This window comes from Homalodisca vitripennis, chromosome 4 (genome assembly GCF_021130785.1).
Source record: "Homalodisca vitripennis isolate AUS2020 chromosome 4, UT_GWSS_2.1, whole genome shotgun sequence".
NCBI lineage: Eukaryota > Metazoa > Arthropoda > Insecta > Hemiptera > Cicadellidae > Homalodisca > Homalodisca vitripennis.
In genome coordinates this window covers 11,497,364-11,525,243 of record NC_060210.1, presented here as the reverse complement: position 1 = coordinate 11,525,243, position 27,880 = coordinate 11,497,364, and the positions used below count along the sequence as shown (strand labels likewise).

The following is a 27,880-nucleotide window of genomic DNA, read 5'->3' as shown; positions in this document are numbered from 1 at the left end:
ATTGGCCACACCGTGCAGATTTGCTTTGCTGGAGAAAACATCTTTCAGACCCATCTGGAATTTCAAAGAGTTTTAAAACTGTATCTCTGTAGAATGTTTATTTTTGCTGCATTTATATACACACCTATGCAGTATAAAACAAACATTATTTTCACAATTTATTGGACGGATATTATATTTTAAGTGAACTGTGTCATAGAATTTGTGAAATTTCATTTGAATATATTTGAAATTATAAGTTGTTGTGGAGCTTAGTTTATACTTCAATTATATTTGTTCAAATAATACTATATAAATTGTAATAGTAAGCATATATTTTATGTCACATAAAAAGTCTTTGAGGGATATTGTTTTCTAAAGCTGTATTTTTTTCTAAATACATAGAGTAAAATGTCAAACATATACAGTGAGAGTATTGGGTTTGTAAATGAAAAATCTTCTACAGTGTCCTGGAGAAACATTTCATTAAAATCCATACTAGTTTTATTATTTTAAATTTAAATATAAACTCTGCTTTGGATGAACATTCCCACAGTACAGTGGTATATTTCATAATATAATATAAATACAGATAATATAACATTTCAAAATCTAATACCAGCTGTAAAAATAAAATACATATCATGCAGGACTGAATAATATGGTCTAGAGTCCTAAAATGTATACAATGTGAATCTGTTTGAACGTTGGTTTAGTTTTATACTTAAGAAAAATATTCCATTTTTTATATAACAAGCGAGAGATTGCACCAAAATGGGTACAGAGGACAACAAAATTTTAACTATTGTAATACAAAGTGAGCAAAATACTAATGGATGTAAAGGTCTTATGAAGAAATATAGGGTGGTTATAAATTATTGTACACATTTTAAGATTGAATAAATAAATAACCAATCAACTTAAAAACATGGAAATTGTTTTATTAAATAGCAAATTTAAAACAGTTTTATTACCAATGAAGGACAAAAAGATTACTGTTACTCATACTTTTACAAGGAAACTAAACTAATTCCACGTGGTCTCCGAGGTTTGCACGCAAAGTTTGTAGTCTAAATTCAACCTCACACCATGTGTTTCTGAGCATTGCTGGAGTTATGCTTCCAATAACCTCTCGAACTCTATTCTTGAGTTCCTCAATATCTTGAACTTTTTTGGCGAAGACTCTGTCCTTGACATAGCCCCACAAAAAAAAGTCTAAGGGTGTAATGTCTGGGGAACGTGGAGGCCAAGGAATTGGACCATCCCATCCAATCCAACGACCAGGAAACGTGTTATTTAGGTAATCACGCACGCCGAGTAGACTTACCAGGGCTCCTCGTAAACAATTCTCTTACTTGATCAACAATAGCTTCAGAAACTGGAGGTCTACCAGCACCTTTTCTATGTTGGACACTTCCCGTCTGTTCAAACTGCCTATACCTGCGTTTTATAGAATTGTTACTCGGAGGATTGCGGCCATACTCTAAACGAAACCTTCTTTGAACAGTTATTACAGATCTGCTTTCATGAAACCAAAGAACACACCTTGCTTTTACTTGCACACTAGCCATTTTGATACTGAGGTTAGTTTAGTGTTTGTTTAGTCAACTGTAATTAACAGCTGGTGTGGAAAGATCCATTGTTGACCAGCTGACTATGTCACAACACAAGTCATTAAGAAGAATCATACCTTACACCCACAGTTTAAGTGACATTTTTACTTTCTTTTTATAACTACTTTTTATAATTATTGTAATGTGTACAATTATTAATTTTCAGTCAGTATATAAAACTGTTTTAAATTTACAATTTAATAAAACAATTCCCATGTTTTTAAGTTGATTGGTTATTTATTTATTAAATCTTAAAATGTGTAGAATAATTTATAACCACCCTGTATATAGAAGAGATAATAGATACTTTCAAGCTGTTAATATTGTTAATCAGAAAAATAATACAACATTTTAAAAGTGTGACTAACTGCCTTGGGATGGTATCTTTTACGTGTTAAATACACTGTTAAAGTTATTTTGAATTTCAATATCCGCTTATTGAAACACAACTGGGATAAGGTGAACTTTAACTGTTTGAATATAAAGAAAACAGAGCATTTAAATGTCCTAAAATTAATTTTCAATTAATTAAACTGGAACGAGCATATTTTGAAACTTTATCGAAAACTGAGGCCTATGTTGAGAACTTTTTATTTTTTAAGGCGGTTCTGTGACCCAAATGTATTGTGAATTCTTTATTTTTCATTAATTCAGTCTAGATTACAGTACAGGTTAATTTTTAAAGGGGGGTGCATATAATTATATTACCAATTAAAAGTTTTGCCTATACAACACCCTAATGTTTTCAAGGTTCTTAAATTATTCTATTTGAGAAGTGGAAATGATGGAACACATTTCTTAAGGTACGACACAAGAAACGTTAAATTATTTAGAGTTCCTAAAATCGATAAAGATTTTAGACAGTGCTTCCTCTATTCTGGTCCTTTTTAACAGTCTACCAATGGAAATTAAATGCATTAGCAATTCAAAATTATTCCTAACCAGACTGAAAAAATGGCTTTTTGAAAACAAAAATACTGATTTTGTTATATAATGTACTCAAATAGATTTTTTATCCTATATAATTGCTAAGTAAAAAACTGTAATTTCCCTTATGTTGGTCTTATGATATTTGCTTGATTGTATTTTTGCTGTTTTGTTGTAGTATTGTTTTTGTTGATGGATTTTGTTATGTTACTATTGTTCTATTCTGATATGTTTGTTGTTACTACAAGCTCTAATTACATTTTAATTTGGCAGACACCCAGAGTGTGACATGTAGCTGTTTGTATTAAGTCATATAATATAAAAAAAATAATAAAATCTGTAATTAGCTAAAAATTATAATTTTATATAATGTAAATCTAAATTTAATTTTAATGTACATCCAACTAACTACATTACTGGAATAGTGATTAGTTAGTCTTGTAAATCTCACGTGATCTGAAAATTGTAAAGAAATTGAGGAATAAATCATTATTTCAATTAAAAATAGCCATTTTAAAAGTTTAAAAATTAATCTCACCTTTTGTAAGATGTCCTTGAGCTTAAGAGTCTGTTCTACTTTAAACTTGGGAATCGTCACTTCCACCCTTGTATCCCTTAGGTCCTTCAGTATGCTCTCTAGGCTTGTCTCCGCCAGTTTTGCCTCCATCGCTTGGAGTCCATCCTCCTTGTTCGGCAGGATGAATACCATGCTGTACCCTTCCTTCTGTAATAAGGTTTTCCCTTATGAGATAACAGAATCTTCCAAAAGAACCTGACAGAAAACTGTGTGTATTTGAATAGACGATTCAGAACATTGACTACAATATTTTTAGCCCATCAAAATTATATTCAGTAAAATACATTATGAACACCTTCACTGCCAGTGTACTCTCCATGTGATTCTGCACTGTACGACGTCTGCTGTGGTCAACATGTTAATCAGCATTTGCCTAAAAGTCTATCCGTGGTCAGACAATGTGTGCGAACAACAAACCCGGAATCGGACACGTAGGAATTTTTATACTTTTATTTTGCAAATTGCCTTTAGTAAATGTAATTTTAAACAGTTTTAGATCAAAAATAAATTATAGAACAGCGGATATATATCTGTAAAATGTCTGCTACAAACAGTGTTTATCAGATAAATCCGCAACCGTCCATTAAGGGTTGAGTTTCCAAATTTGTATTGCAGCTTGAATCACATTCAGACAAAATAGTTACAAGTTTGTTAACTGTTAACTGGAAAAGTTAACTTTAGTTCATGTTATTTATCAATCACAACATAGTTTACAGGGACGACCTTCATTCTGTTACTATTGATGAAAGGAATGTACAGCGGCACAATAAACTTTTTCATTTAGTCAAATACACTCATTTTCTAAACAGTTTGGAACTTTAATACATTGTATTAATACTTGATTTTTTATTATTTTTACTTGATTATGATTCATACTTACATCATAATCCATCTTTAGAACTTTGGCGTCAAGAGCAGGATCTTCTTTGTAACCAAAGTAACCAGTTTGAGTCATCAGTTTGGTTTTTACTCTCTTATCAGGTGTCACCTTAAAGTAGTCTTCATATGCCGTAGTAAAAGTGCTTTTCCAGGTGGCTTGGAAGTGAACCGCGTTCACAATTATAAGTCTAGTAAGGTCAGTTATGGTGTCTGAAATGAATTTTTTTTAATGAATTTCATCTGTAAATTTCTAGTAACTAATAATAGTTTAGTTTAATTCTTAGAAGCAGTTGTACAATTTTTTATAAATGCCTACTGTTTCAATTCTGCAACAATATTTTCTCCAAGTTCTTAGTTATTCAACCAGTATAAATACACAGCTCATTGTTTATCATGCTTATTTTTCTTCTTTTTCAAATTATGTAATCCCTGCATATGAAACTGAAATCATTCTAAAAAATTGTTTAAACCCCAAAAAAAAAAACAGTAAGAATTCTTATGAAGGTCTCACCGCACACTTAATGCAAGGAAATGTATTGTTCTCAAAATTGCTACTTATTGCCTATTTATTTGAATTAGCCTGCATGCTCAGATCCAAAATTGATGTTTATTGAAGAACAATACACCCAAGGCCAGAACACAAGAAATACAAACATAATCAAACTGGTACATCAGCTAAAACTTTTTTAATCTTCTCTACAGTATGTTGGAATAAAAATTATCAAATATCTTACAAAATTTAGAATATAATTTCGGAAATGGCTTCAGAAAAAAACATTTTATTCCAGTGACAATACTTTAGTATGAAAATGGCCATACATTTTCCGCATGAAATGTTTTTTTTAAGATAAAATAATTTAAATTTAAATGTCATATCAGACGAAAATGTATAAATTTTATTATAAGACCTTGATTAACAAGTCGCTGGTCATATGGATGGTGTGATGTGGCGCTTTAAAATAAATACATAAATTTCCGTAAAGATGTATATTAAATCTAGTAAAAACGAAAACCAATTTTTTTTACAAACCTGCTGAAATGAGGTCACGGATCTTGTTGTTGGTCTTTTCGGCAACAAAATCATTAATTGTACTGGCAGCCAAGCTTGGATTGCTATAATTGAGGCCTTGAACATCGGAGAGGAAATATTCCCGAGCTACGCTGAGATAATCTGGGCTCAGCTGATAGCCAGCTGCAGGATACAACTTGTTGGCTATTTTCAGTACATCATCCTAAAAAGAGTAACAAGTCATTATATTACTCAGGCCTATGTTGATTACCTCTGAAAGGCCTTTTGGCATTAAATTTCCTAATTCTAGGCATTATGTTTAGTAATATACAATATAAAATCACACAACTGAAAAACAACACACTGGAAAATCACTTTGCACAAATCTATGTCAACAATCACAAATACCACAACACTGATGTCATCTGGCCCTATTTGTCTGACTGTTAGTCTTAGTGTAGTGTTACCAACACAAAACATCAGAAAGCTAAAATGTAGGTATAATATACACTATAACAAGTGAACTATTCCATAATTGCATTACATCGCACAGAAGGTTGTAGATCAGACGCCCCAAATCTCATGTCATGCATATGGTTTTTATTTTTATACATAAGTAAAAGATTTGTCACATATATTGTGTTATATATTTATTTAAAGAGAGTAAAACGGAGAATATTTAAGAATAAACAAATCAAAATTGATTTTTTTAGCCCTAGAAGGTACCAACTCCCGTAAAATAAAACATATGTATACCTACAAATGTTTTACTATTGTGTATGCAAAATGTTATATCCAGTTAATATGAGCAAATGAAAAAGTATTTACTTGGTTACATATTTAGAAGAAACACAAATGCTTTTCATAGATTCTTTGCCCATTAAATTTATTTAAAATGAATTTATAACAATATGCCAAACTTATGATTAATCAAATACGATGATCAAAGAATACAATGGAACTTATGAGAAATGGTGGTGCAACTAAAAAAGTTCAAGACAGTTGCTGGTTTGTCTTACCATTGGTTTTTAAGGGTTATATAGATTCTATTTTAATTTACTACTTCCGCAATTGCTGAATTCGAATTACTACTATCAAGAACTGAATAAAACTAAAATCCCATTTCTAAGCAAAATTCTAGGTTTTTCCAATCAGAAGGGGCATTTTTCTATACGACAAAAGATGTCTAAACATTCACCCAGACCTATAAACCAAACTGTTAGCGAATGGTTCCTGAACTGTTTGCAAATACAGGTTCGTCAAGTCTGTATGGTACTCTTAGGTGGTTTACAACTGCTCACAATTAGCCCATCTGTGAAATCGATAAGAGAACGTAAACAGAAAAATATGTCTGTCTGTATTGAATTTTTTACTTGTTTTGTTTTGCTGAATTTTTACAATATTTAACGGGCTTCTGTAAGTTTTTATGGCAGCAAAATTGTCACGATTTTTTTATTTATTTTTGAATGATTTACTTTAATAAAATTTATTTTTCTTTATAAAAGTGTTTAATATTGTGATACGTTGCCTCAAAATGACAACCTGGGTAGTGAATTCGATGTTTGGATGGAGAGTGATTCTTTATTGTCTGACAAGTAATAAATAAATTGAAGCATAGATAAATAATCACATAATGAAAATACTACTATTTATTGTGGGTTATATTATAAGTATTTTGGTGAAAAAATTGTGAAAATCTTACAAAATGTATCTTATATATTGTGGCTTTCATAAATCTATGTGCTTTTCTATCAGATTTGTTCAAAAAAGTCCTACACACACTAAAAAACTGCATGAATACAACACTCATCTTTCTGTAGCTGTAGCATCAATAAACCTCCAAAGGATAAAGAAAATGTTTTTTGCTATTCTTAAGTTACCCAATAAGGTCTATTATGACTTGCACTCATAATCAGGTCAACAGAACAGAATACATGAATTATTTATCTTTTTCATTGCCCAATTTTACACACCACCTTAGTAACAATGTCCACCTAGCTATGCCCTGCTGTGAACTAAACTTTAAGGCATTACGTTTGAGCATATTTTACCTGTATTCCTGTAAGAATGGCTTTGTATCCCTCCTTGACGTCAGCATTTGAAGCAGCTCCCAGCTTGAGCACTGTTGCCAACTCGGTAGCAGTGGTGCCACCTGCACCTTGGAGGAGAAGTGTCAACGCAACGTGCAGACTGATGGGGCACACTAACACATTGTCTGGCGTCTCTGCCAGTTTCTGTACCATTACAAAAATTATTAGACCCTGGGTAAACTGTGAAAAGTTAACTGTCCCATTAAATAATAAGTAGCTAAATTTCTTAAGAGTACCGGGTGTATCAAAAAGAATGACCTGATTTTGTACGGTAATAATTACGAAACATAAGGCGTGCTGGCAAGGAAAGCTGTGTATTTGGAATGGGCGTGGCCTAAAGTTTCATAAAATCGCCGCTAGATGTCGGTCAGTGCGTCTTCTTCGTTTCCAGTCAGTCTGAAGTAAAAAATGGCGTCCGCTCAACAAAAGGCGTTTTGTGTGTTGCAGTTTTGCCAAGGATGAGTCAGCTGTTCCGGTCCAGCGTGCTTTTCGTCGCCGTTTCGGCATTGATCCACCTTCACTTAAAAACATTCATCGATGGTATCGCCAATTTGAAGAGAAAGGGTGCTTGTGCAAAGGTTTAAAAGTTCAGGCCGACCTCGCACTTCTGACGAAATGGTGGAAAACAGTTCGGCAAACGTAATGAGCGCAGTCCACGAACGTCTACTCGCTGTGCAAGCAGACAAATGGGTATGCCTCACATGACTGTCTGGCGAGTGTTAAGACGTTGTTTGCTGTACAAACCATACAGACTAAAATTAGTACACGCTCTCTGGGTTGGGTATAAAAGGAAACGTGTTAAATTTAGTAATACTCTACATGAGGACATGGAAGTGGATACATTTGTATCACGGATAATTTTCAGTGATGAAGCAACATTTCATACTAGTGGTAAAGTAAACCGACATAACGTGCGCATATGGGGACTCGAACAACCTCACGACGTTATTCAGCATGAACGAGGCTCGCCGAAAGTGAACGTTTTTTGTGCAGTCTCTCGTAAAAAAGTGTACGGTCCCTTCTTTTTTGAGGGAGACACTGTGAATGGAATGAGCTATCTTCAAATGCTGCAGAATTGGGCTTTTCCCACAACTTCAGGCAGACTCTGGTGACTTCATTTTCCAACAGGATGGAGCTCCGCCTCACTGGCACAACAATGTTCGGCAGCTTCTCAAGAACACTCTGCCCCACCGCTGGATAGGGCGCATGGGACCTCGAGACAATGCCCTTCATTCTTGGCCTCCAAGATCACCAGACTTGACCCCATGCTACTTTTTCTTGTGGGGATTATGTGAAGGAAAAAGTGTTTGTTTCCCCTCTAACTCATGACATCGAAGAACTAAAGAACAGAATAACTCAAAATCACTTTATTGTCGTATAAATCTCATGATCATTGACAAAGTCATAAATACAGCACATTCTGGTAGCCAAGTCCAACATAGATAGTTAAAAGTTAAAAGGTTCAACACAGTTTTACATCAACAATATCAGCATAATGCACTTAATGTAATTTAATAATAATTTACATTATTTGGCAATGCAAAGAACTAAACAGTAAATAACAATGGTACCACTGTAGTTACATCGATGGATCTGTATTGAAAAACATAACATAATCTTATTAAAACAAAACAGACTTATTGGGGAAAAATTCCTCTACAGAGTAGAATGGGTTCTCCAAAAGCCATAAATATTTCTTTAAGAAAAGTGTTTTGTCAAACTTTGGGATTAAATGTGACAGATGGTTATATACCTTCAGGGAAAGTACCTCATGACTCTTTAAAGTTTTACTTAATCTATTGAATTTTTATTTTTGATAAATTCTTGCATCTTGTATTGTGCGAATGGGTATCACCAATGGGCTTTATTAAATTTGGATTTTGAAAATATATTGAATTAAATCAAATAGATACAGGTTTATGACAGTTTGAATGTTTAGTAATCTAAATAGCGGTTTACAGTGTTCTAAGCTAGATTGATTTTGGATATAATTCTTATGGCCTTTTTTTGGAGGATCAGTATGTCATTGATCTTACTACCATTGCCCCATGCAACCAGCCCATATCTAAGTATTGATTGAAAAAAATGCAAAGTAGGCGGTTTTGACATAGTCGGTGCTAACAGAAAAGGTTAGTCGCCTAAGGAGGTAAACTACTCTTGACAATTTAGAAGAAATATATGTAATATGAGAGTCCCAGTTCATGTTTCTATCAATGTATACTCCTTTTTAACATTGTCTGAGAGACTAATGTTTAAGTTACGACTGTCAACTGTCCTCGTACTGAAAATAATATTGTGCGTTTTTTATTCATTCAATAAGAAACCATTGCTTGTGAACCAATTTGAAGCATCTGAAATAGAATTTTTTGAAATTAAACTAAGTTCACTTAAATCTTTGCTAATATTTAAAAATGTAGTGTCGTCTGCATAAAGGATGGTTTGAAGCTGTAATTGAAGTAGGCAGAGCATTTATACAAATTAAAAACAGCAAAGGTCCAAGTATGGATCCTTGCGGGACTCCGTACTTCACGATTACTTCATGAGACCAGCTTTCCTCAATGCAAACTTTTTGTTTTTCTGTTATTAAGGTAAGACTCAAAAAATAAAATCGGCATTTGACCAAAACCGTAATATGCCAACTTCCTTATAAGATCATTATGGTTTACACAATCAAAAGCCCTGCTCAAGTCACACATAGTGGCTTGAGCAAAGGCCTTATCCTCCAAAGTCAGAGACACATCCCGCAACAATTTATCTAGGGCTTGAAAAGTGGAACGATTTTTCCTAAATCCAAATTGCACGGAGCTAAGAAGATTGTTAGTTTCGAGATAATTGCTAATTTGCTTATGCACTAGAGCCTCCAACAGTTTGCCAAGAATCGGAATAATGGATATCGGGCGGTAGCTCTCTGGTTTATTTTTGAGTCCCTTTTTATACACCGGACAAACTCTTGAAATTTTCAGCTCCTCGGGGAAATAACTATCTTTTAAACAAAGGTTTAAAGCAATGTGTCAATGGAGATTAAATGTGAGGGGTTATTTGCTTTATCATATTATTAGACATACTGTCGCAATAAGGTCTGTGAACGCAGATACGTTGTGTAAGGTTTATGAAGAATTTTAGCTATCATCTGGATGTTGTTCGTGCTGCTGCTGGTGGACATATAGAACATTTTGTAATAACATACCTAAAACTTTAAGATTTTGTGAGTATTTTGCAATAAATATTATTTTGGTAATACATTTTTAGCAATAGATATTGAGTTTTAAAATCAGGTCATTCATTTTGGTACAACGCTGTATTAATTAATTACTGTAAACTAGTGCTTGTTTAATACAAAGCATCTCAAATCTTGTGATTACAGAAAGCATTTAAATACATGATACTTTATTCTGAATTGTATTCTCTAGTTGTTCTGATTCTGGTCTCTATTTGTTCTCAATTAATTATGCTCTTTAGTTGTTCTGAATTCTCTAGTCGTTCTGAATTCTACTCTCAGGTTGTTGTGAATTCCGATCTCTAGTTGTTCTGAATTCTGATCTCTAGTCAGGGCTGGATTTACATATGGGCTGAATGGACTATAGCCCAGAGCGGCAGAATTTAGGGGGCGGCAAATTTTGGTCAAAAAGTAAAAAATAACTTATTTCAAAATTTATGGATAGTTACAATATTTATGTCATTCAATTATTTGTATCTTGATTTTTTTAAATATTGTATTTCCTGTTCGGTTATTATAAGTTTTACTCATTTTGTAAGAATTCTTCTATGCTATAAAACACTTTTTCTAGCCAATTTTTAAAAACTAACCTTTAATTTTATATATAAGTCAAAGTCAAAAAATTTTTATTTGTTTTAGTTGCAATGCTGTAACATTTGAATAGTGTCAATTTAAACTTAAATTAAAAACACTAATATAAAATAAGTCTATAATAAAACTAAAATAAAACTACCTGATTTGCAAATCAAAATATTCATCTAATGAATATAAAGCCATTTCCATCAAGTATGCTTTAAGCTTTCTTTTAGATATTTTATGTTCTGTTTCTTGTTTGATAGCAAGTGGAATGGATTTAAGAAATCTGGATCCAATGTATGCTGATTTTTTTTGCGCAAAAATTTAGCCTACGGCGAGGTATTAAAATATAATTTTTATTACGTGTACTATACAAATGAATTATGTTGGTCCGTATGACAGAATTATAGAATCTGTATGACAGAATTTAACTGTAACTATCCCAATCTTTCTTTGACCAATCATTTCCTCTACCACATTCCTCCCGATATGTGACCATGAACTTTTTATCTGCTAATGAACCACTCACCTGGTACAGGTCATTGGCAAACTGGTTGGACGCCTGAGTGACTAGTTGAGTGTCTCCCATGACTTGTTGTAGCAACAGCAACACTACTACCACTGTAACACCAACAATATAAATCTTAGTGGCAATCTACCTTTACTCTGTTTGAAGTAAATTATCATCATTTGTTAGCATAAAATGTAACAGTACAGGGAAAGTTCACTTATTCTGCAATAACAATGTAAATAACAAAGGGAAGTGTATTTACAGTACTTATTATATTAAGTATTTTCACAAATAACATATAATTGAGAATCATAAAAAATAAATAGGGTATTGATATAAAAAAGGCAAATCACTCATTAAATATTTTACACATAAATATGTTAATTTATTAGAACTTGATAAACTCCAATCTGTTATAACAGTTTGATAGCCACTTCACTTTTGAAACATCTGTGGTGGAGCCATCAGTTTTTGATTAAACCAAATCTGTTACACATTCAACGTTGAGGATTTTGTCAAAATGTGAGCTTCTAGTCTAGAATCGATTCCAAGTGTTTTAACTTGTGTAATAACTAAGGTTTCATGACAAATCACCTGTGGTTATCACATTATGATTATTGCTGTACAATAAATAAATGTGATTGAAATTTTCTAACCAATTTTATGCAATATAAATGTATAAACATTGAATCACAATAAGTACTTACTGAACACATTAAAATTTCACTTCGTATAGTAATTATTGGTTTTGAATTTGAGTAATAGAGTTCCCCAATTCAATTTTGAATCAGTGTTAATGTCTAATATTTGTACTGATCTATTTTATATATTTTACAGATTTATTCAAATTGAGTTTTTTCATTGTTGCGAAACAGGTTATTGGCCAAGAACCAATTTACTGCACTATAGCTGATTTCGAAATCGCCAGTAAAGTTGCAATATATCAGTGCTTGGAAAGTAGTTTTGAATCATCTTAATAACAACTGCATCAGATATAAAGTTGGATGGCGGATCATTGGCCAACGCAATAAAGAAGAACGGTCCAAGCACTGAACCCTGCAGAATATAAAATTTAATTTTGAATTCTTATTGTTACAAAGAGCCTGCAAGCAATGGCTTTTAATTAGCCAATAAATATCATGTGTCATTGCCAAGTTTGCTAACTTTATACCAAATAAGGCCTGAATGCTAAGGGAAATCAAAGCTGTGTATGTGTGAATATTGTGATCTTCAAACAGTACTAAATTTGGTACCTTGACTAGTCTCATAAGAATAGCGCGTGATTGCAACAATTGACAGCTGTTGCATACTGTCAATAATTGCATTACAAACAGTCAATTAGCCTCTTTTATAGTCCCGTTGACTTAACGGTTCTCTTATCAACTCAAGATTTCATGGGTTTGAATAACGAAGAATAGGATATCTGTTTTTTACAACGTACATAAAACAGCACAACTGAAAAATCTACCAAGCAATTTTGGTAGTCAAATCATTTACAGTTATGTATTGAATATATGGGGCACTACAAAACTGAAGTAGTTAACCCAACATCTTAAAAGATATTGAAAATCGATACATTTTGAAAAATACGAGTATTTAACTTAAAACATACATTATAAACCAAGTTAAAGAAATAATTATTCTTGAATTGATTTTTAACTCTCCTATTGACTTTCATCTAAAATATCAAAAACTGGAATTAAGAAAACTTTGATTATGATCCTACTCTATGATAATTTTAAACAAATGTTGTTAATAATTTTTTTCTAAAGAATAATTTTAAGTTTTATGAACTAATAATTAGTAAATTTATAGATTTTTAAATTTCACTTATAGATTTTAACATAAAAATAACTAATCTAGTAAAACATACATTACATTTACTTTAAAATCATTGATGTAATTTGTAAAATACAATTTTATTGGCCAATGTAAACACATGCCTTCTTACAATTTTCAGATTTAATGTTTCAATTTAGCAGATTTTTACTTTATATTTATACAATTTTTTTCAATTATTACTTACATATATATTTTCCATTTTTAACAATCTTCATTTATGCTAAAAATAATTCTGGTAGGAACCAAAAAATGAAAATTTGCAATTTTACAATAAAATATTATTACAATAACTAGTAATTATTATTTTTCTTTGTAAGTGGTAACAATCTATTTTCTAAACATTACCAAATTCTATATTTCGTGCTGAAAAACTATATACAGAGTGTTCAGTAAAAGTGTTCCAATACTTTCTACAATTTTTTCTACACATAAAAATTAGCAAAAAAGTTCATATGAAGGTATGTCCTTAAACCTTTAGTTTTCCGTCTATTTGTTTTTTATTTAAAAATTATAACTTTTGAACCTATTAAGATAAAGTTATGAAACTTGAGAATTGCATTAACCTTTGGTAGACTTTTTTTTTTAAATAAAATATTAAGAAAATCTTTTTACCTGTTCAAAATGGCGTCTGTTTAAAATTGTTAAGTCAAATAACAAAAAAAAAACCGGTATAGTTATAAAAGTGCATAGGATACCAATTATTTAGTCACTTTTATACCAATTCCAGCAGTATCTTTTTCAAAGAACTCTGTCAACGCATAAGCGAGCACAATCACTTTATAAGTACGCTTGCACAAGCCGGGGGCAACTAAGATTTTGTCTTTTGATAGACATAAGCTATTTTAATAAGTTATACAAATTTTACAAGATACCAACTATTTTTAAATTTTTATGACAATTCAAATGGTACTTATTCCTACATCCACAACGCATAAGTGAGCAAGGCCACTTTAAAGATAGGCTTGCACAAGCCGGGATCACCAAACATGTCCCAGTTGAGAGGTATCAGTTGTTTGTTGCTCCTGGGTGTGATTTGACTGATAGTGTATGTTTAAAAAATAAGAGCAAAAGGGATGGTGGGATGATGATATTTCCGACCGAAATCACATGAAATCTGTCATGACAGAAACTAATTCAAAGATTCCGATAACAATTTTATTTTTTACTTCTTTATTCATTTAAAATAGTTTTTTTACAACTCCTAACCTTTGTTATATACCACTAATGAAAATACATATTACAATTAAATAATGACAGTTTATATAGGTAATAATTAGGTTAACAATTAACAAGCTACTGAAGGGATTGGGGGCCCAAATGATTGAGACCAGTCCGGTACCTGGTTGACTATCTTCTGATTCTCTCTCAAAGTTAATGTCATACCTAGGAACACTGCTAAATGAATGTGTCTTTTATCCGAACATTATAATTTTAGCGTATTATACTTTGTTTGGGATTAATCTTCTTGTAATAGAGGTTACAATCTGTATATACAGTTTGCTTTAGGATAAAATTTAAAATACCATAAAATCCATGTTTGGATTGTGGAAGTACGGGAGTGCCGAAGGCCGAGCGGTCTAAGTCGTTGGACTTTGGGTCTGAGTTAGAAATAGCGCAGGTTCAAATCCTGTCTGTGATCGTTGCACTTTTTATCAGTACCATCAACCTTGTACTGTATCGACTCTCCCCCTTATTCTGTTTGATAAGATCCTCGCACAGGCCAGTGGCCCATGAGGACGGACAGAATAAGGCTTAAAAGGGGATTGGTCTCTCCTTTAAAAAAAAAAAAAAAAACAGTAGGTGACTGACAAGACAAAATACTACCGATTTTAATTCTCCGCAGTTGTGTGTATGAGCTCTGCGTGCATGGGTGTAAAACTACCTGGGCACAGGCACACTCAATAGGGGGTATTATAATAGGCCTTGTGGTTTAATATAAACATTATAGATAACCTAGTGATAATAGAGTGATGTATTATTCTAGGTATTTTGAATGCCTTACTTAGAAGACTTCATTAAAAAAATACTGTCAATGTTGGTAAAACCTAACGTTCTTTTTCCTTTATAGAAAAATAAAGTCTTATAAAATAATAAGAGTGTTAAAGTTTTATTTTTATTTTTTTACAGTTTGAGATCAGGATCCCAATCCAGAGGAATAAATATCCATAAAAAGTTAAATTAAGGAAAGCTGCAACATATGTCTTTGCATGTTAGCACATTACAGGTCAGAAATGTTGTTTCAAAAACAAAGTTAAAAAAGAATTATGAACTAGGTCCTTGCTAATTATATCAAATTTGATTGCGAACACATAAAAATAATTCCTTTTTCGTTGTTTTGATGAATAATAGTAAGAGCTCCTGTCATGAAACGAGCCACAAACATGCCTTTTTCATGTTCATTATTGAGCAAACCAAAAAAAAAACATTTTATTTAACCTATTCACTGATAGATGGCCAACCCCATCCCCGGCCAGAAGAAATTTCTGGCTGCGCCCCTGACTGACGTCTATGACCAAATCAATTGGTCTTAAATGAAGAAAAAACAAGTACTGTTATATTTGACACAAAAGAAAATCTAATAAAAATTTCCAAAATTGTTGGACTTAACCCTTGACCCAGCTCTTTGTTGGAATCAAAATATTATTGACCTCAAAAAGAAACTCTGTCAGAGTATTTTTGTTCTGAAGCGCCTTATTGGTGAATTACATAGGGACAATCTCCGACTGGCTTACTTTGAGCTGTTTCAGACCCATATTAATTATGGTCTAATATTGTCTGGGGTGATGCTTCACTATCACAAGAAATATTTCTAGTACAAAAAAAGCTGTAAGAGTCATAGCAAGAGCTACTAAACTTGAACATTGTAGAGAATTATCAAGAAACCTCAGAATTAATAATTTGTTTTGAATTAATAAAAAAGTACCCTGAGAAAGTTCAATTCAGAAATGAAATACATTCTTATGATATTAGGTTTAGTTGTCTTGCTGATATACCATCTCATAGGTTAAACAAAAGTGTTAAAAGTCATTTGATCATCTCCTGCAAGTTATTCAATAAAATTCCTGTAACTGTAAGGCAGTTATGTTACTTTAAGTCTAAAAACAAGATTATTTTACTTTATCTTAAATAAACATTTTACTCAATTAGTAAGTTAGTATTTGAACAATAGACTGAAGAAGACGTTTTGTCATAAATCCCAATGCTGCCTATTATTGTGACTGGCCTTATATATTTGTAATGAAATGTCTCTTTGGTGAATAAATATTCTATTCTATTGTAATTAAAAATTTAGAATAGTGAGTAGTATCGAAAGTTCAAAGTTCTTTAAAAATTCAATACTGATTTATTACGAAGACAGTCATTGTTTGCGAATGGCCAACATGTTATTGACCAAACAGAGTAAATATGTATATTTCACAGTTCTACAATATTCATAATAGGTATATCATTGAACATTATAAAATTAAAATAATAATTATCAAAAAGTAAAATACAATGTATGGATGTCTGAATACTTGTTACATTAATTTATCACAAGAGTACTGCTATGTCTTTAAGTATATTATGAATACAAGCATTTTACTCAATTAGTGAGTTTGTATCTGAACAATGATCTGAAGAAGATGTTTTGTCATAAATCCCAATGTTGTCTATTATTGTGACTTACCTTATACATCTGTAATGAAAAGTCTCTTTGGTGAATATCTATTCTATTCTTAATACACCAAAATTCCCATTTATTGAAATGAAGAGTTATCATACGTTCACTGTATTATGAATTGGCTAATGGAAACTCGCAGAGGCAGTGGGACTCTAGAAAGATTTCCTAACAGAAGAATTGGACAGAGAAACGTTCACAAATGTTCATTGGACTCTGAGGCAGCATGGAACTTTAACACAAGCTGAGATATTGGGCTGTCCAATTTCAGTGACAACATTAAGAGTTCAGGAAAGAATATTATGTGCTGTTGAAGTAGATCCAAGTACGAGTTTCAGAAGATTATCACAGGGGGAAGGAATATAGAAAACCTCTATTTGGCGTATTTTTAAATCTTAACAATTGTATCCGAATCAATTGACAGTCCAAAGTCTATCTCAAACAGACTTCCAGCCCAGAATGAATCTGTGTCAATGGTTTTTGATAAAAATTGCTTTGATTCCACAATTTCTGTCAAATGTTTTATTTACAGATTATGCAAGATTTTTGAGAGAAAGCATTTTTAATTACCATAATAATCACTTTTTTGCCTGATTTGAACCCTCATGTTATATGACGATGCAAATGTTGAGTACGTTTTCCCCTCAATGTGTGGATAGGTATTATTGGAAATAGAATTTTAGGGCCTATGTTGTTGTTTCCCAAATAGATTAAAATGGGCGTTATATTTGGACTTATTACAAAGCTAGTTACCTGAACAACTCTACAAGAAATTCAATGTGGTTTATGCAGGATGGTGCTCCTGCACATTTTAGTTTAGATCTTAGACATAATTTAAGACATATTATAAAGAACAGGTGGATAACCCGTGGTGCTCCTCTAGCATGGCCTGCCAGGTCTCCTAACCTAAACCTCCTTGACTTTTGTTTGGAGTTACCTTAAATCTTTGGTGTACCAAACAACCATGGAAGGTATTGAAATGATATGAGAAACAATAGTGAAAGGCTGTAGAAACCGGGAGTATTTGAACAAATGAAAAGTTCTATGAGAAATCAACTTGAACAATACATAGGCAAGAATGCTGGACACATTGAGCACATACTTCAGGATTGCTAGTGTTTTTTTTTGTTATCTAACTAAATTTCATACTTGTTACACATTCTCATTCAAAAAAAGAGCACTAGACCATCCATGTCACATATAAACTACTCCTAGTATATATATATATATATATATATATATATATATATATATATATATCGTATGGGGGACAAAGGCAGCTATCCATAAATAAATAAATTAAAAACTACAATTATTAAAAAGTGAAGTTGTTCGCGTCCGTAGCTTGCTACACGTGCTCCCTGGGTAACGCTAAACGAACAGCAATTTTTGGTAGCTGGACCGTCACTCTTGTGATCTCCCAGTTATGGCAGCTATCGAAGACTACTCCTAGTGTATCTATTTCTTAGTAAATGCATTTAATTTTCTTAAATTTTACATTTCTTACTAAGAAATGTAAAATCTAATACTAAGAACAAGGAAGGTTTTATTTTACAAAAATTTCAATTGCTCCGTTAATAGTTGTCCTATCTTAAAAATATTTATACCATAATTTGCAGGATTATATTGTTCAACATTTTTGTCTGTTACAGGTTTTTACTAAAATGTAACATTTTTGAGATATTTAGCTTTCAGAATTTTAAATGACTGCCATTTTTAATAGGAATGTTGTACAAACATTAACATCTTAAAGAATATGTTAAGACCAGTAATCATACCAAGTTTCATGATTTTGTCTGTAGTAACTTCTGAGATATTAAGCTTTTTGTAAAATTCATATAAAGTGGAAAACGGAGCGAGATAGACCATAATGTTCACATGGCATTTTTGTTTGTTTTGACCTTTAAAATAAGCCTCCTGACGTTTGGCTGCCTACATAATGGACACCCTGTATAAATCAGTAGTTCTAATTTCGCTTCCAAAAAGCCAAGTTTTATTTTTAATTTCATCTGGCAAAAGGTTATGAAAGATTAACATCTATATCTATATATATAAAAATGAATGTTTGTATGTTTGTCCTTTATGGAATCGTGAACTATTGGACCGATCATGATGAAAATTTGTACGTATATGTATTTTTCCAAGGAGAAGGTTTATAAGCTATGCCCATCCCTTTCCCGATTCAGGATTCCGCCCCACTGGTTACAGAAATACCCATAAGAAATGCATTGCAGCAAACATATGTTAACGTCTTTTCAAATTTTTAATCAGCTGTTCTTTGTAAACATATATTACACTTATAGTTTTAAAGCATAGAGTAAGCTTAAGAGAAACGACAAATTTTTGTTTAAACTGTTTTTGCAATCACTGTTAAACATAGACTTTACTATCCAGATAATACAATTCAAATTTGACGTAAAAATTCACCTTTAACTGCAATATTTATTTAATATAAACCATGCTCATGCTTGATCAGAAGAGTAATGCAGATATCATAATTACTATCTTACGTTGGCTACAAATATAAAGAATGTTATAAAATCAACCTTAGTTGTTTTTTTTGACAGAAGTATGGTTCTCAAAACTCCGTGTGTACATATTCTCTCGATCGAGACAACAAAGCAAGCTCAATCGTGGCATCGGAGATATAACTAATTTAATCTAAAATTTATTATAGTAAAAAAAAAAAATTTACTAAGTAATATAAGGACTTCGGTTCTTAAGATTTGCGTGCGAAGCCGTGGGTAACAGCTAGATAGAGGCAGGAATATGGTACATACCTTCATAATACGCCCAAGAGGCTCACGATGGAACGACTATCAATTATCTCAGCAATGTTTAGAATGTGATAGAAAAAGAATAAGTGAATATAGTGTACTGTTTTCAACGGGAAATTGCGTGCGAAGCCGCGGGCAACTTTTGCAAAAAATTATTGAAATGCGCAGCAAAGCGCGCCGGGCCCGCTAGTATATATATAAAAATGAATGTTTGTGTGTTTGTCCTTTATGGAATCGCAAACTATTTAACCGACCATTATGAAAATTTGTATGTATATGTATTTTTCCACAGAGAAGGTTTATATACTATGTCCATTGATGTAATTTGCCACCACGCAGTGCTGCAAAAGATACAAGTTTTCAAAGAGCCTGCACACTAAAAACTGCAATTACGAAACAGTTATTATTAAATAACCAAACACTATATTTAAGTTATGATAAATATTTGTCTTGAAGATACATTTCTGATTGAATTAAAGTTTGAGTGTTAGACCACTTTATAATAAATTACATGTAAGTGTATGATGGCTATAAATACACAGATTTTCTTGATCGTGGAAACAAGGCAAACTCGACATCGGCACTGGAAATATAATTCACTTGAACCAGAAGTGCACATACACGGGCAAAGCTTACAAAAAGCGTGCGAAGCCGCGGGATACAGCTAGTTTTATATAACAAAAAAGAAAAAAATATGCGAAACAGTTATATATTTTGTGGTTTTACAGTAAAATAAGGTACAAAATTATCCAATATGGAGGTACCTCCTACCTACACATATTTTAAAATATGTAGTCGTATGTCAGAAAAAAGCTTTGTGAATAATTTCAGTATATGGAAGATTGTTAGAATAAATAAACAAAAATGAATGAGTGTTCCCAGAGACAATAGGTATATAATAGTCTTCAATCTTATTACCTAGACCAAATAAACCTGTTGAGCACTATAAACACAACATGTTTAGGGGCAAATCAATAGTGGTTTTTAGTTACATAGAAATAATCCCATTCATTTTTAAAATCTCCAATCATCAAAAAATTAACAGAGTTGGTAAATTTTTTTTTTAGAACCCTGTATATATTTTTAGTTATATATCTTGTTCTTTTAATGTGTGACCACTTTTCTATTACTCTCTTACCAATATAAATTAAGTATTTATAACAAACATAATACATATAATTGATAGATTTATATCATTAATGACAATTATCTGCAACATTTGTTACTAACACAACAATGTAGGTTTTTATGCTACCAGAACCCATAGAGTAAGCTACACTACTGTTGTAGAACAAGTGAAGGGCCTAAATTAATGCTAATCATGAGTGCATATGAGGAAGTCCTTGGTGTTTGAGTCAGGTTTTCCCAATGAGCAACTCCACCAATAATAAAGAGCAGTTAGACAGAAGTTGATGCAAGGGAAATCCTATCAGGAAATCAAGGTCAGTTTTAATACACAGAATTTCTTGATATACTTTTAACTATGCTGCTCAGACTGCTTATCTGTATAAAAGTAATAATTATAATTTTTGAAAATTATTTTAACAAACAAAAGTATTACTTTGAAATTAGTTTAACAATAATAAATAAAGATGATTTATTTGTAAAAAAATTGTTTTAGTAAATTAAATTAATATATTTGTGTTTTTAGAGAGAAGAGGCTTTCTTTGTGTTGTTGGTTTTATCTCATCAATATATTTAATAGATGTAGTTTGGGTATTACCCCATAAGAGCAAAGTTTAATTTCAAACAGCCTTATGCACTTAGTTTTATATATAGAATTATGGGAGGTGTCTCATTTTTAAACATAATTAATACACATCCAAACGCTTTTTTATTTTGTTTATAAAGATAACAATTTTTGAGTATGTAATAAAAAAAGTAAATAATGTTTTAAATTTGTTTGAAATAACCAATAAAATTTGGATATGACTTGTATTAAATATAATGTTTTAAATTAAACACGTCCATCAAAAATGGATGTAAAAATGTTTGATTTTATCATAGTTCTTAAGGGGCTATAATTAAGACAACCAACGGTACAACCAGCTATTAATCACTACATTAATGACTCAATGTGTTATTAATTTAAAAGTTTGAATTGCAACCCTCTTCACATTTTGGTAATTTTTATATCCATTACAAACATCCTCAGTTAGACCATGCTATTATAAACCTCTAAAGAAGATTTGAAAACACAACCTTTGAATAGTTAATGGGGGTGGGAGAGGAGTAAGACATTTTTAAACCCGGTAGATAATTACATTGAGTATAAATAACACATTAAATCAAAAATGTAACAAAGTGGAAAACGTAAGTGACCAAAATAGCATGGAACACATTTTATGTGATATAACGTAGAACAAGGATAGAGAATAAGATACCAAAAATTAATATATAGAAAATAATATTAATTTTGGAAATGTATTGCACAGTATTATTTTATAATATTTGAACTTGTATTTGGTACTTCTTGTGGGGTGTAGACCTTATTTTTGTTCCTATGAGATTCCTGTTGTTGTTTGTAAGCTAGAGTCAAGAATAACAAATCATTATAGTTTGGTCATTTGCTGTCAATGGGAACTCTGATAACTTGACACTGACTGCTAAACAACAGAAAGGAAATAAAACTAATTTGTCATGTTAGGTATTTCGTTGCGGTAATTTGTTTTCATGGACAGGTGTGTTTTGTTTAGTGTATATCATTTACAAAGCAGTCTACAAAAAATTACACTGTAGTGTTATAGAATAGAATAGAATAGAATAGAATAATGTTTATTGTCATTTTACAAAATGCATTGACAAAGTCATAAATACACCTAAGTGGCTAGTAAATATAGGTGGCTATGTAATATGAAGTATCCATGTTTTTGAGTACTTTCGTTTTTATTGTGACAATAGTACACATCCGTATACAAATATAAATAAACCACAATAATTTGTAACAAAAATATAAAATCATTAAAGTTAATTTCAAGATATCTTAAACAATAATGTATTTTGTACCAAAAATCGGTTTAATCTTAAAATTCCAGGTTAACCATAAAAATCAGTTAATAAACTATAAAAATTAATACCAAAAAACTACAATACTTTTTTTGGAGTTTAAAAAACCACTGATAATATGTGACAGATGAGGTATGAGAGGTGTAAAGTGAAATAGTTTGCAATAAAATACATTAAAGTATTGATATCTAGTAATCAAAGTAGTGAGCAAAATAATTTGATGTTGTCAAAATCCAAAATTATGTTTACAAGAGTGTTCAGAACAGTTAAAATTATATTTTATAATAAATTTATCCGTTGTTGTTCATATCTATTTACTGTGAAACCTTCTGTAAAATTAATATTTTTCTAGTTGAAATTATATACAATACAAGGAGCATCCATTTGAACTGATCTTTTTCCTCAATAAAAATTAAGGTAGGAAGAAATACACTAACGTGCTTAGATAAAAATCTGCTCTTTTCCTTTATCGTAAAAATTAAACAAATGCTCATGTAAACAAATTTTTTAATTATTATATATAAATCTCTCTAAATCGTTGTAACTAAATTCATATCTATCGGCTAAGAAAAGTATCGGTGATTGAAAAATTAAAGTTAAAAAAAATTAATTAAATTAACAATGTTTCCCTTAAGTGTTTACAAACATGCATGTGTGTGTGTGTGCGCGCGCGCACACACACACACACACACACACACACATGCACAATCGAACGTCTACATTGCATACACACACTTTTTATTCTCTAGTTTGGGTATAATTATGAGGAAAATGCAATAGCTAATATTGTACATGTGAATATACGAATAATTTAATATTCATCAATACAGGATCATTGAAATCTGCATTTGTTTAAAATAAACTACAACACAGCTGATAACAATTTTTTTTTTATTTTTGGATTATCATTAAATTACTTTACATTAATTAAAATTACAGTGAGAATAATGTCTATGGATGATAGTTGATAAACTCCTGACCCCAGTTTACAACATCATTAATTAAACATCATAATGAAGAGATAGATTGGGGTTTTAATTGGTTTTATTGTAAAATATCATACAGCTCGTGTCTAGATGCACCTCAAAATTTAGCTTTCTGTATATCTGTTTGTGTTTCTTACCTAAATATTTAATTGAATACGATTGACTTATAGATATCAAAATTTGCGTAGCTATGGAACTTGGCACATGGAACTTATAGAGGGGTTAAATGTAAAAAATCTTTTATCTGATACCAATAAGTCTCTTTTTGAACTTTTTACATAACATTTCTCAAAAATTAAATCAATAATAACTCAGAGTCCAGAGAAGGAATTAGCTTGGTACTGCTCAATACTACTATTCAAATATGAATCAATCTTTGAGTCAACATTTCTGTGATTGAAATGGTAAATATTTAATTACTGTATTATTGAAATGTATTTGACCAAACATAAATAAAATTCATATCTAAATATTAGTCCAAAACTGCTATATAGTGAAGAAAAATAAAAGTTACAGAATGCTTACTCTATAAAATATGAATTATATAACTTTATTTAAATAGTATTTTGTAGTGTTGGTTTATATCCTTTTATATGAAAGGTGTTAAATATGTGAAAATAGTTAACTCATTGTGTATTAAAACATATTCAATAAAATAAATATGTAAACACAGGATTCAATGAAAAGATTACAAAAATAATTCTTATAAATTGAATTTGGTTTTTTTGTAGTTATTTCTATATACACAGAATAAATATTTATTTGAATAATTTTAACTTTTATGTGGCTTTAATTTTGTAAACTTATTTTTTGTGTGGAATAACTATCAAAGATACTAAGAGTAAAAACAAGTATAACTAAGAAAAACATAATATCAAGTAAAAATCAATTGGCTCGTATGTCACACCTTTCAAATAATAATACACTTTGCCAAACTCTAGGATGAAAACTAAGTTAAGTGAGATAGTTGGTTATAGTTTATCATTATTTTATGGGCAAATCTGGACATTGTCATTTCTTAAAGTTCATTTTTTATGGTGGAAAAAGAAGGTAACAGGATTTGTTCATACATGTGCCATAGTTCAGAGATATGAGATATCACACTGTTGTAATTTCTTGTATCTCTGAAAAATGGTGGTTGTCACTATTGCTGCTTCTTAATTTTGCATACTTATTAAGGGGTTTGACTATTTTGTTGACCCAAGTCAACAATTAACAATAGCCTGTTAATCGGGCACTGAAAATTTAGATATTTCAATGAAACTTGGAATGAAGAAATATTACAATATTTTCCATACCATCTGAAAATTTGAAGACAATCAGAGTTAAGTGACAATTATACATACCACCTTTCGTTAAACCTGTTGACCCGGGTCAAGAACTGGTGAAAACATGTTGACTGGATACTAAGAATTGAGATGTGTAAATAAAACTACAAAACAAAAAAATAGTACCTACAAGACTTTCTATACTGTCAGTAATAATGTGAAGTCAATGGGACAAAGACATCTCAATTTTAGTACCCTATCAACAGGTTATTGTTTATTGGTGATCAACAAGCACAATGGACGGTAAAGGCAATTTCCTTGCCCGACCGACTTAAAATTTACTTACAGTGTAGAAAATCTTGTAATACTTGCTTGTTCCAAGTTTCATTAATATATCTTAATTTTTAGTTCCTGGTCACCAGATTATTTAAGGTTGTTTATCTGAGTCAACAAGCATAAGTAATAGCTGGTAATATAATCATATTACCAGCTATTCATATTACAAAGAAAGGTGCCTTTTTAATCAAAAAGGCACCTTTCTTTGTATGACTTACTTCAAATTTAAGTACAGTGTAGTCAATCTGGTAATATTTCTATGTATAAAGTTTCAATGAGATATATTAATTTTTAGAACGTCTTTTGTTTGTTGTTCACCCAGCTCAACAAAATAGAAGATCCCCTCATTAAGTACTAGTAGTTGACAATCTATTATCTATAACTATAACTGAAAATGTTATAAACATAACTTGGAGCAAACTTAAAATCCAGTGACATTGGTACTTTGTTTTCTTAGCACAATGAATATTTACTTAAAATTTTCCTCATACATTGGCCTTCAACTCCATTGATCAAATTAAAACATTTTTACTTTTCTCACCTACATTTTCCTGATTCAACCATACAACACCCCTCCCCCAATGAAAACTGAAATGTTAGAATTCTTTAAAAAGTTTGGTTAGTAACATTCACACATTCTATGCATTTTTCAAATAATCTCTTTTATATGTCATTTCAAAAACATTGACTTACAATCGTGCAAAGAATAGTATTATCGGTGATAAGCAAAGTCCAATGTTCATCTAAAATTTAGTGGAAACACCACAAAAAGCAAGTCGGGATGTAAAAGAAATTATGATATTCAATTTTTAATTACAAATGTATATACGTTACCTTCAAAGACAACTAATAAGATATTTGCCGGAAATTTTCTGGCAACTATCACTAAATGAATCTATTTGAACGTGAGATAGATTAAAAAGATTTAATCAGGAAACACATCATGCCTGAACATGTTCAATATTGGAGTTTCGTGAAGCAGGAAAACCTTAAGTTTATTCAAGAAGCATCATTACTCACCGAAGGCCTTCATGTCTGCTGCACTGGCTGAAAGCGACTGGACTGAGAGACACAAACAAACCGGTTGTTCGCGAACGTCACAGCGGATGGGAAGTCTGCTCAATTATCTCGGATGTGCCGGTCTTATAAACAGCGCCTCTTCCTATCACTGTTCAGCAAATGACAAACCGTTGTAACTCCCCCCACCCTCCTCCCACCTTGCACCGCGCCTCTGACTGTGTTTCCAATATCATTTTGATTGCGTCCAGGTTACCTGGCTGATAAAATAATGTGTCAACATTCTGTGATATTTACATATCCTTGGCCATCTGGCAGAATCTGTTAGTATTATTTTAAAAGCTAAACAGAATTCTAGAACCTGGCTATTAAGACACCGTTCCCTTACACAATATAGGTACACCGCCGGGAAAAACTGATAAGGCTATTTTCTGTTATCAATAACATATTTATTCACATTCCACGCAAATTTAGTTGTAAGACTAAATGAAAATCAAATACGTTAATTAAGGAATTATTAATATTATACTTGCATTACTAATTTCAGGAGCGGCCTGAAATTTAACCTAACCCTTGCAATATCTTATGTTTGCGCCCTCCCCAAGTCATCCACCCAGTCCTTCCATTTTCATAACCTCCCCCAATTATAGTTATTTCTTTGAATAGGCTATATATACATATACATATATTGTTCAACTCTACAAACTTTTTCACAACTGTATATAGTTTCACTGCAATTATTATTACTGTAGTGGAAAGTGGCAAAAGAGATGTTAGCCTATGCAAACACATAGAAGGATTTGAGTTGAAGACAAATCTATATTTTTTACTCATATAATTTGGGAGGTGATGAATTATTTAAACTGTTAAAATAAAAACGGAATTAAAACAATTTGGCTTTAATAAGTCTTAAGTTTGTTTCATTCGTATAGGAAATTCTTAACATTTAATGAACGAAAACTGTCATCATCAAGACTGAGACATATTTTTAATAGTTTTGTTAAAACTTTTAACAAATACAATTTCAATTGTATTAAGATAGCCTTTTTTGTACACCTTACAAAAACTAAATACAATGACAAACTCTCAATTCAAATTTCACTGCTTTGCACCATTTACTCATACAGACATTGTTTAAAAATGTTCAGATAGAAAAATTTGGAGACTAACCACAGAAGCCATAACATTTTAATGTTACTACTAGAATTTAACCTTCCCAATGGCATAACTAGGCTCTGACTTTGAAAGGGATGAATCTGATTCAATTGGTCACCACATGTTTAGGTTTGGAATAAACCTAAATAAATCTAATGATAAATGAATTAGATAAGCTTAATTAAAATTTTGACATTTACTATTGTACTTAAAAGAAGTTGGATGGTTGTAATACGAATATTTTTAGAGCATCTGTAGAGCTATATCCATTTAATCCCTCTTCTATGTTACTGAACTATCCACACAGTCAAAACTTTATTCGCATCACAATAGATCGCTGAATTTGACAGGATCTATTGAAGTAAATAATCTTAAGCATTAAAAGTTGATGTTCCTCTTGTAACAGTAAATTGTGATGGATTAAAAACTTGCTACTTTCTAAATATACATAAATATC

At 31.4% G+C, this 27,880-nt stretch overlaps 1 protein-coding gene across 1 annotated transcript in view; it reads right to left on the bottom strand.

Annotated features, from left to right (window-relative positions):
- LOC124358953 (antichymotrypsin-2-like) overlaps positions 1-26,431 on the bottom strand; it is a 45,152-nt gene extending 18,721 nt beyond the window's left edge. Inside the window, 7 exon segments of the mRNA XM_046811238.1 lie at positions 1-54; positions 3,058-3,243; positions 3,977-4,185; positions 5,006-5,207; positions 7,036-7,218; positions 11,397-11,488; positions 26,272-26,431. Of these exon segments, the coding sequence (XP_046667194.1) occupies positions 1-54; positions 3,058-3,243; positions 3,977-4,185; positions 5,006-5,207; positions 7,036-7,218; positions 11,397-11,488; positions 26,272-26,284 (939 nt within the window). The 5' untranslated portion in view covers positions 26,285-26,431.
- Between the last annotated feature and the right edge of the window lie 1,449 nt (positions 26,432-27,880).